Source organism: Panthera uncia, assembly GCF_023721935.1.
Source record: "Panthera uncia isolate 11264 chromosome C1 unlocalized genomic scaffold, Puncia_PCG_1.0 HiC_scaffold_3, whole genome shotgun sequence".
Classification (NCBI taxonomy): Eukaryota; Metazoa; Chordata; class Mammalia; order Carnivora; family Felidae; genus Panthera; species Panthera uncia.
Window position 1 is genome coordinate 33943814 of NW_026057584.1, and position 10469 is coordinate 33954282.

General features: G+C 38.5%; 1 protein-coding gene across 6 annotated transcripts in view; it reads left to right on the forward strand.

The window, feature by feature from the left end:
* The first annotated feature begins 4753 nt into the window (after window positions 1-4753).
* The window catches only part of C2CD6 (C2 calcium dependent domain containing 6), a 150473-nt gene continuing 144757 nt past the window's right edge, over window positions 4754-10469 (forward strand). For 3 of the 6 annotated variants that reach the window (XM_049615179.1, XM_049615180.1, XM_049615181.1), the window contains exon 1: window positions 4757-5048. In XM_049615179.1, coding sequence (XP_049471136.1) covers window positions 4836-5048 — 213 coding nt within the window. In that variant the 5' untranslated portion in view covers window positions 4757-4835. Of the gene's footprint in view, window positions 5049-10469 lie in introns of all 6 variants that reach the window. The other 3 variants (XM_049615183.1, XM_049615185.1, XM_049615184.1) reach the window with 2 other exon arrangements.

A 10469-nucleotide genomic window follows, 5' to 3' on the forward strand; every position in this document is an offset into this window, starting at 1 on the left:
GGATGGTTCTAAGAATAGGTCTAAATTTGGTGTGAGCACCATATTAGAAATATCTTGCCTGGGAGACTGGAGCTGCTGAAAAGGGGATTCCCTGTGCTGACACAGAATTGTGAGTCTGCTGGCAATTCTGAAGTCATCCTGCCAGTTCCAGCTTTTGCTGTGATCAGGGATGGTTATGCTGGCAACAGGCTGGTGGTGCAGAAGTTCATGATCCGCCCTGTCAGCAAACTTCAGGGAAGTCGTTCATTAGCTCTAAAACTTACCACACCTGAACAAATGCCATCAAGGAAATATGAGAAAACCAGTGTAGGGGATTGTGGTAGGCTGGATAATATTCCCCAAAGATGTTCATCTCTTGATCCTGGAACATTATATTGGCAAAAGGGATTTTGCAGATGTGATTAAGGTCGTTTAACCCTGAAATGGGGAAATTGTCCTGGAGTATCTGGTTGGGCCCAGTGTAATCACATGAGTCCTTAAAAGCAGAGAATTTTTCCTTTATGTGGTCAGAGAGTGAGATGACAATGGAAGAAGGGCAGAGAGTTATGTTGCTCATTTTGAAGGAGGAAGGGGCTACAAGCCAAGGAATATGGGTGATCTCTAGTAGCTGAGAATGGTCCTTGGTTGACAGCCTGCCAGTAAATGTATGTGGGCTCAGTCCTACATCTTTAAGGAACTGAATTTTGTTAAGATCCCAATGAGCAACAAAACAGATCTTCCCCTAGAACTTCCATGAAGGAATTAAACCCTGCTGACACCTTAATTTTAGCCCAGTGAGACGCATGTCAGACTTCTGACATACAGAATGTTAAGATAGCAAATGTGTGTTATTTAATCTGCTAAATTTGTGGTAGTTTGTTATGGCAGCAACAGAAAGTTAATACCAGGTTGAAGGGAGTTTTGCTCCTAACATCCTAGAGAATAAAGACACCCCAGAGCAGCTATGGAATGCAACTCAGAAAGCTGGCTAGGTGGGTAGTAGTGTAACTGGCAAGGGCATAGTTGCCTTTAAATTCCTCAGGTCTGGGAAGTATGACCCAGACTTCAAATTTCCCAATCACCCTAGCAAGTACATATTTCCTGAGCAGCTGGTGGACCTGTACAAGCCTATCAAAAAACCTTTGGCCATGATGATTGGGAAACTTTGAGGAAGTTCACTGCTAATATGTCTCCATAATTGGCTCAAAGTCATCTTTTTTCTCACTTTTCACCCTGTATCGAGTGTGGGTAGAGTGGCTTAGTGGAGTTTCTGAGGTGTCAATAGGCAAGATCCCCAATGAGGCTTTTGTTGCTTTTTTGGGTGCAATACATTCAGTAATTGGAGTGGCCTCTCCCCACTCCCCATGAGCAGAACAAAACATAGACTTCTAGGCCCATCTCCAGAGATTCAGATTCAGTAGGTCTGAGATTCAGTAGGTCTTTTTAGAAAAAGATTCCCCAGGTGATTGTGATATAGCTAGTAGACTAGCCAGCACTTGGGACCTCTGGCCTATATACACCATCTGTAATCTATTATGAAACATAAAGCTTGGCTTGTGATAGATGATGTGATTTCAATCAAATTGCTAGAATTGTGAAAGGACAAGAAAATGAGAAAATGAACAAAACCTAGTACCTGCTTTCTAGAGGCTCATTATCTAGTCAAAAGTCATAGGTAGGCATAGGAGTTAAAGAATCTAGGAAAGTATTGTGGGTAAGGTCGCGTGTGGGCATGTCCTTTATAGGATGGCTGGATTTCTACCGGTAAAGATGGGGGACAAGGAAAAGACCATATGAATGAGTGAACTCTGAGAGCTTTTTATTTGGAAACTATCAAATGTAAAAATGTTGAAAGACCAGGATAATTGTAGCAACTGTAATGTAGATCAACCTAGGTTTAATAGTTGTTAAAATTTTGCCACATTTGCTCATTTGTTTTATCTTTCTTTATACACCCTTGTTTTCTTGCTAAATCTTTTGAAAGTTGCTAACATCATGTCACTTCACCAGAATATGTAAACGTGAATCCTCCAAAAATAAGAACATTTGTTTACATAGCACATCTTGTTGAAATAGCTGGAAAATAGTGCATTCTCAAATTTCCCCAGCTGTCTCTCAAGATGTAGTCAAGGTTTGCACATTTCATTTGGTTGTTTTATCTCTTAGTTTTAAATGGTCTTCTTACATTTTTTTCTCTCCCCCATGACGTTTTTAATTGAAAAATTTCCTGAGATAAATGTAGACTCATGCATACTTGAGAAATAATACAGAGAAATCCTTTGTACACTTTGCCAGTGTCTCTAAATAACATTTTACAAAACTGTAGTATGATATCATATCCAGAATATTGACATTGATAAAACCCACTGATCTTATTTAAATTTCTCTAGTTTTACTTGTACCACTGTGTGTGTGTGTGTGTGTGTGTGTGTGTGTATTAATACAATGTTACCAGTTGGGTAGGTTTGTGTATCTACCACCATAGTCAAGATATCGAACAGTTCCAGGGTGCTTGGTGGCTCAGTCAGTTGAGCTTCCGACTTTGGCTCAGGTCATGATCTCATGGTTCGTGAGTTCAAGCTCTGTGCTGAAGCTCAGAGCCAGGAGCCTGCTTCAGATTCTGTGTCTCCATGTCTCTCTCTGTCCCTCCCCGACTGATGCTCTCTCTCTCTCAAAAATAAATAAACATTAACAAAAAAATTTTTGTAAAAGATACTGAACACTTCCAAAAACCACAGGAGTCTTTCATTGTTGCCCTTTTATAACCACACCTATTTCCCCATCTCTGCACCTCTAACTCCAACCCCTGGCAACCGCTAATCTGTCTTTTATTTATAACATTTTGTCATTTCAAGAGTGTTATAAATGAATCATACAGTATGTAATCTTTTGGGATTAGCTTTTTTCTGCCCAGGAAATTCATCCAAGTTGTGTATTCATCTCTTTTCATTGCTAATTTGTATTCCAAGATAGGTGCTTGTTTAATCATTTACCAGTTGAAAAACATGAGTTGATTTCATTTTTTGGCTATTATGAATAAAGCTGCTATGAACATTTGTGTGTGCGTTTTTGTGTGAATGTAAGTTTTTGTTTCTCTGGGAAACTGCTCAGGAGTGCAATTGCTAGCTTGTATGGTAGTTACATGTTTAGTTTTTTTAAGAAATTGTCAAACTGTTTTCTAGAGTGGCTGTAACTCAAAGAATCCAAACCATTTTGTTTTGGAATGTCCCACCTATATTTTGCATTTGTTTGATTTTTTCCTAAGAGCATCATTCAATTTGTTCTCTATCTCCTGAATTTCCTGTAGACAGAAGGTTAGGTCTAGAGGTTTGACTAGATTTAGGTTAGATATATATTTTTTAAAGTTTATTTATTTATTTTGAGAGAGAGAGAGAGCGCGCGTGAGCACATGAGCCTGCGAGCAGAGGAGGGCAGAGACAGAGAAAAAGAGAGAATTCCAAGCAGGATCTGCACTGTCAGCACAGAGCTGGACACAAGGCTCATACTCATGAACCAGGAGATTATGACCTGAGCCAAAACCAAGAGCTGGATGCTTAATCAACTGAGCCACCCCAGAGCCCCAGATTAGATACTTTTTATGTTGCATTATTACATGAACCCTAAAGAAGTCATAGTGTGCTGCTGGGCAGCAAGTCTCATTGGCACAATGATTAAGTACAACACAGCATAGACCCCAAATGACAACAAATGTGTATCAAGAGCTTTGGGTTCTTGTGCCATGAATCCTGAGGAGTACAAGATGAGAATCAGGTTCCTGCCCCCATTGAACTCTATCTTTTGAAATTAACTAATTCTATTAGTGTGAGCCCACTAGTCGTGATATGCCAAGTTGTAGCTTAGAGACAACAGTTAATTCTGCTTTGAGAATATGTGCATGGGGTTATACGATTTAACTGGAAGCTGGAGTTTGAGCTGGCCCCTGAATAAAACAAAAATAGATCTCAAGTAGAATACCAATAAATAAGGATCCTGAGGTAGCAGAGTGCATTTTGAATGCCCTTGGTTTCCATATTAAGGAATTCGAATCTATGGCCAACAAAAAAAGCTCTGAAAATTTCTGTTGCTTGTTTTATTTTTATTTGTTGGTTTTGTTTGTTTTTAAAGGTAAACTGCATTAATATTGAGAAGTGTAAAGGGTGGATGACAGCAGGCTGGGAGATCCATGAGTAAACCATTGCAGTTGTGTATGTGAGGTATCATAAACTAGATGCCATAAAGAGGAACAGTAGGGTTCTAATATTTAGGGTTAAAGCTAAAAAATATGTCTGAAGTTTTAAGCTTTTGTGGCTATGATATTGCTACATTAAATGAGTTTGGAACATACTAGAGGTCTGAGAGGGAAGAAGAATGTTAATTAACATGTGTTATGAGTGTATAGGACAGTAAAGACGTCCAAGTAGACTGTTGGAAACATAACATCTGGAGCTCAGGGGACAGTGTAAGGAAGTGGTTATTGATATTGTAAATCTCCCAGAAGTAACTGGTTTAGGGAAAAGAGGCTTATAATGGTTTGAGGGGCAGATAAGAAAATGAACTATGGTGTTCAATCACACAGCTGAGAAGCCTTGCTGTCCACCAGCATGCTATGCCTCCCTTGTAAGGGAGACCTAAATGGCTTAGGTAAGTGCTTGCAGCTGACCCTCCAGCTCTTGAAGCTCACACTTTCCTAAGCTTGCTCTATCAGGGCAATGTGCGGTCACAGGGTGTGTACGCATGCGCATGCGCGGGGTGGGGGGGGGGAGGGGTGGCTAGTGGGCTGCGCATGCGCAGTAGCAGGCAGGCGGTTAGCTGCAGAACCACCCGCAGAGCATGGGGGAATAGAGCCGCCCCAAGGGATGGCTAAGGTTTCCAAAGCAGCTGATAACCGCGGCGGGCGGGTCCATTCCCTGTACACAGCCCCTATGCTTCCCAGGAGTCGTCATGTCAACGTGGAAACCATGGACAAAAAAGGGTTGGCGTCTTCTCCGGCTCGTAACTTCCAGGAGCCTAAGACCGGTTATCTGCCCAAGGAAGAGAACAAGGAGGGCACTGGGTACCGGCTGCTGAATGTGAGTGGGGGCCCGGGCCGGGGGAGTCTGTTTTCTACCTGGTAAATTAAGTCCTAGAGGACTGGGGAAGGACTGAGGGCTCAGTGCATGCAGATGGGAGGGAGGGAGACCTGCCCTAAGTTGGAAGGTGTTAATACCTGAGGAAGTGCTTATTTGTGGGAAGTTGATTATTTAACGGATCACAGTCTCGTTTTATTAACTATTAAATTAAGACAATTTAGGTAATACTTATGACAATCTCCCTTACTTATAGGGTCGTATGAAGATCTGAGGGAGATGGTGATGCAAAGTGCTTAACACTGCAAAGCACAGAGTGAATAAGTGTCAGCTGCTGTCATCATTGACTTTAGTGGTGGTGCCATCACACATCATTGGGATTTCATTTATATGGTCAAAAGGCTAAACTCCAGAAACTTTAGTTACCTTTGTTTTCAATTCTTGAGGTTCTTACAGATGAACCTGTAGGACCAAATCTGCATCATGTCTACAAAGTGAATTATTGGCCTCCTGTTCTTAATTAGAAAGATTAATTTATGTTTGAAATGTATGAAACTCTTGAGTTTCAAATTGGACGCTTAACCAACTGAGCCCCCCCAGGGACTCCCCAAAAAACAAAGTTTCTCACATTAAAGTAACTGGCTCTTTACTCTCTACTAATTGGGAAAATCTGTAATGGCAAAAAGCTACCATGCAGCAGTGTTTTTAATTTACTTATAGGTACAACAGTATACATACATTCAAAAAAGAATAGTGTACCTATATGCAAGGTACACTGTTTACCCAAGTTTGGTTTCCCAAATTATTTGACCATAGAATATTTTAATATTTTGAGAGAACAACAAAAAGAGCTTAGGAAATGAAATGTGCACTTGGATTTAGTTATAATGACCACATAAATGAATTCTTTTCAGACACAGATCTAGAGGAATGAGTAATGAGTTTATGCACTATAGGCATTTATTATATAATACATTTAGAGTAATGCAAGTATATGTTATTAAAATTATTATAATAGCTATAAGATACATAATGTAGACCATTGAACATGGAATGGATGGCGCTCTTTAATAAATGCTGCCTATGTATCAGTACACAGATGGGACATTATATATTTGGGCAACAGGTAGTCTTTCTATGATTTCTTGGCATTTTATGGTACATGATTTCTTGAAAGCAGTTTATCATAGTGGAATCAGAACAGCTCTGTAAATATGTTTAGCATTTTCTGTACAAAATACATTTGTTTTAAACTTGGAAGCAAATATATCTCTTATATATATTTCCACATCCTCTTAGCATACATTTTGGAAAACACTAGTTTGCAGATAATGCTTAGAACACATTTCAATTCATTGTTATTCAAAGTTGAGAACCACGGAGATTGGAAACAGGAAAAGCTGGTGGGTTTTAAGGAGGGGGTTGACATGGATCAGATATGCTTTATGGAAAAATTGTTTGTTAGGATTTAAGGAGAGATTAAAGAATGTAGGCAATGAGTACAGTAAAGTAAAATCTCTGAGAGAATGGAAAAGTATGGTCTCTAGAGCACAGAGAGAGGTATCCTTCTTGGATAGGAAGAAAGGCATCTCTTCCTTCAGACCAGTGTATATTTTATCCTTGGATCACTGGTATCCAAATCTTCTAGGATACTTACTAAAATCTAGATTCTTGGGCCTCCACCTTAGATCTACTGAATCAGAAGGCTGGGGCCCCAGGAATATGCTCAAATTTTAAACTACCCCCGTGGTTCATAGTTTGAAAATTACTATAGATAGAGGAAAAAGATAGGCATTGATGTGGAAGTTGTAGATTGAGGGAGTATGCTAGAGAAGAAAGCAAATGAAGCCAGAAGAGTTTCATGAACCAGGTGAAAGAAAAAGGAGGGATAAATGACTGGAGATCTCAGTGAGATGAAAAGAAAGTTTATTGAATATAAATTACTAAAGGAATTGTAAGGATTAACTAGAGAGAGTGCTCCAGTTGAGGGATATTGCAGTTTCTGACTTTGGTAAAAATGTGGATTATGTACACTGCACATTAATGTCAGTTCTTTAAACCTCGTTAATTCCTTTCAGCAGCTCACTGCTGAAAGCAAACTAGATGCTACTTCCTAACTTCTCGTTATTTTACTTTTATTACACCTAGGCTTGTGTGCCAAGTTTTGTATTAGACACAGGGATGCAGTGGTGAACAAGACAAGCAAAGCACCTTTCTTGAAGCTAATTTTCAGTTGGGAGAGAGAGTTACAGATTATGTTGCATTCTAAGGAAATAAAAGGGCACTGCGATATAAAATAACTGTGGTGGAGAAAGATAGTAGTTTGGACAGGGGATCAGAGAATGCCTCTGTAAGTATTGGCTTTTAAGTGAAAACCTGAAGAGACTAGCTACCATTTAAAGAGTTGTTGGAGAGCATAATAAAAGGAGTAAAGAAGCGTGAAGTTTCTGCAGACAGATAGTTTGGAATGGTCACAGAACATAGTGAATGAGAGGGGGAGTGGCGTGAAATGAAGCCATAGCATATCTTTTTTTGTATGTTTAAAGTATCTTAAATTTTTTTGTGTATGAATTTTCTGTTCAAGTTATTTTCCTAAGAGAATTTTGTTCTTTTCCTCCTCCACTTTTCAAAAATTCTTTATTTAAGGATATTAGATCTTCATCTGTGATACGTGTTACAAATATTTTTTTCACAATTTAACAGCTGTATTTTGACTGTTCATGGTACTTTTTGCTATGTAAAAAGGTTCTCAATTTTATGAGGTCAAGCTTATCAATCTTTCATTACATCTAAATTGTGGGTCTTAGTTAAAAACTGTTTACATACACCCTAGTTGTAAAGGAATTTACCTGTTACCTTCTAGTACTTGTATATCATTTTTACATTTAATCCTTGATATTATCATTTTACATTTAAATCCCTGATTTATTTTGGGGCACCTGGGTGGCTCAGTTAGTTGAGCTCCTACTTCAGCTCAGGTCATGATCTCCTGGTTCATGACTTTGAGCCCCGCATAGGGCTCTGTGCTGACAGCTCAGAGCCTGGAGCTTGCTTCAGATCCTGTGTCCTCTCCCTCCCCCGCTCCCCCGCTCCCCCGCTCCCCCGCTCCCCCGCTCCCCCGCTCCCCCCCCCCATGCTCTGTCTCTCTCTAAAAACAAAACAAAACAAAACAAAACAAAAACACATAAAAAAATCCCTGATTTATTTGGATTGTATGGTGTGAGGTATGGATTTTTTTTCCTCCTCAAAGTAGATGCCCTTAAACCATTTATTAAGAAAAAAAATCCATCTTTGCTGCATTGATTTGAGATGTCACCTTTATACTAAGTGAACATATATATTTGATTTTTTTCTGGACTTTCTGTTCTAGTGGTCTGTTTTTCAGATCATGTACCAGGACCATACTATTTTATTTTAAATTTTTTTTTTCAACGTTTTTTTATTTATTTTTGGGACAGAGAGAGACAGAGCATGAACGGGGGAGGGGCAGAGAGAGAGAGGGAGACACAGAATCGGAAACAGGCTCCAGGCTCCGAGCCATCAGCCCAGACGCTTAACCGACTGCGCCACCCAGGCGCCCCTTATTTTAAAGACTTCTACTATGCCTTAATGTCTGGTAAGGCTGGTTCCCAACTTTGTATTTTTCTTTTTCTAATGATATTCTGAATATTATAACTTTTTAAAAAGCACTTGATTATTAATTGGTTTATCTCAGTAAAGAAGCTTATATTCTTTTATAAGGATTGCATTAAATTGATGAGTTAGGTAAAACTGACATCTTTATGATGTTGACTTGTCCTGTATCATAGGTAAGAGATGCCTTTCCATTCATTAAGATCTACTTATGTATCTTGCAGAAGTGTTTTAAAGGTTTCCTTTTAGGAGTTTTGGACAGTTTTTGTTAAGATTATTCCTAAGGAGGGCCTTTTTCTGCGCTGTATCCCTTATTTATTTTTTACGTATATTAAGGCTATTGATTTCTGTATGTTAATTTCATAACCTACTACCTTATTGAATTTTTTAAACATTTGAGCTAGTGTTGTTATTTTAATTTTAGATACACAATCAGATCATCTTCAAATAGAGATAATTTTACTTTTTTTTCCAATTCTTTTGCCTTTAGTTGATCTCTCTTATCTAACTGCTTTGTCTCATGCCACCAGTAAGATGTTGAAGAGTGATGTGATAGCAGGCAGCCTTGCTTTGTTCCTGATCTTAGTAAAAGTTCTTCTAGTGTTTCCATACCGAATGAAACACTGGCTTCAAGACTTGCTTAATTCCCATTTTTGAGAATGTTGAATTTCGTCAGAGGCCATTTAAACATGTATGGAAATAATCATACAACTTTACTCCTTAGATCTATGATGTGCTATATTGTATTAATGAATTTCCCAATATCGAACTGCCTTGCATTCCTGGAACTAATACCTCTTGGTTATTGCATATTATTTTCTTAATGTGGTGCTCAATTTGTTTGTTATTATTTGGTATTTTTGATCAATATTTATAAGTGATACTTGTCTATAATTTTATCAGTTTAGGTATGGTGTTATGCTTGCTTCATAGAAATAGAAAGTTTTCCTTATTATTCAATGGTACAATGTGTAGTGCCATGTCATGTCTGTTCTTTGAAGGTTTGATAGAATTCCTTGTAAAAACTCCTGGCCCTGGCACTTTTTTTTGTGGTGGTAGTTCCTTGCTAACTTTCTCTATTTCTTTTATGGAAATTGGTCTATTTAAGCTGTTTATCACTGATAGGGTAAGTTTTGTTAATTTATATTTCCTTAGGAAATTATACATTTCATTTAGATTTTAAATATATTTGGAGGTCTGCAAAGTCATATTGTATGATTTTTATGTCTTGTGTGCTTCAATGGCTATTTCCTTCTTGTTATTTCTTGTGTGGGTTTTTTTTTTTTTAGTTCAATTGTAATTCTGTTTAAAAAATTTTTTTTTTAAATCTGATATACTTGAACACAATGTTACATTTTTTTAAATATATGAAATTTATTGTCAAATTGGTTTCCATACAACACCCAGTGCTCATCCCAAAAGACGCCCTCTTCAATACCTATCACCCACCCACCTCTCCCTCCCACCCCCCATCAGCCCTCAGTTTGTTCTCAGTTTCTAAGAGTCTCTTATGCTTTGGCTCTCTCCCACTCTAACCTCTCTCTCTTTTTTTTTCCTTCCCCTCCCCCATGGGTTTCTGTTAAGTTTCTCAGGATCCACATAAGAGTGAAACCATATGGTATCTGTCTTTCTCTGTATGGCTCATTTCACTTAGCATCACACTCTCCAGTTCCATCCACGTTGCTACAAAGGGCCATATTTCATTCTTTCTCATTGCCACGTAGTACTCCATTGTGTATATAAACCACAATTTCTTTATCCATTCATCAGTTGATGGACATTTAGGCTCTT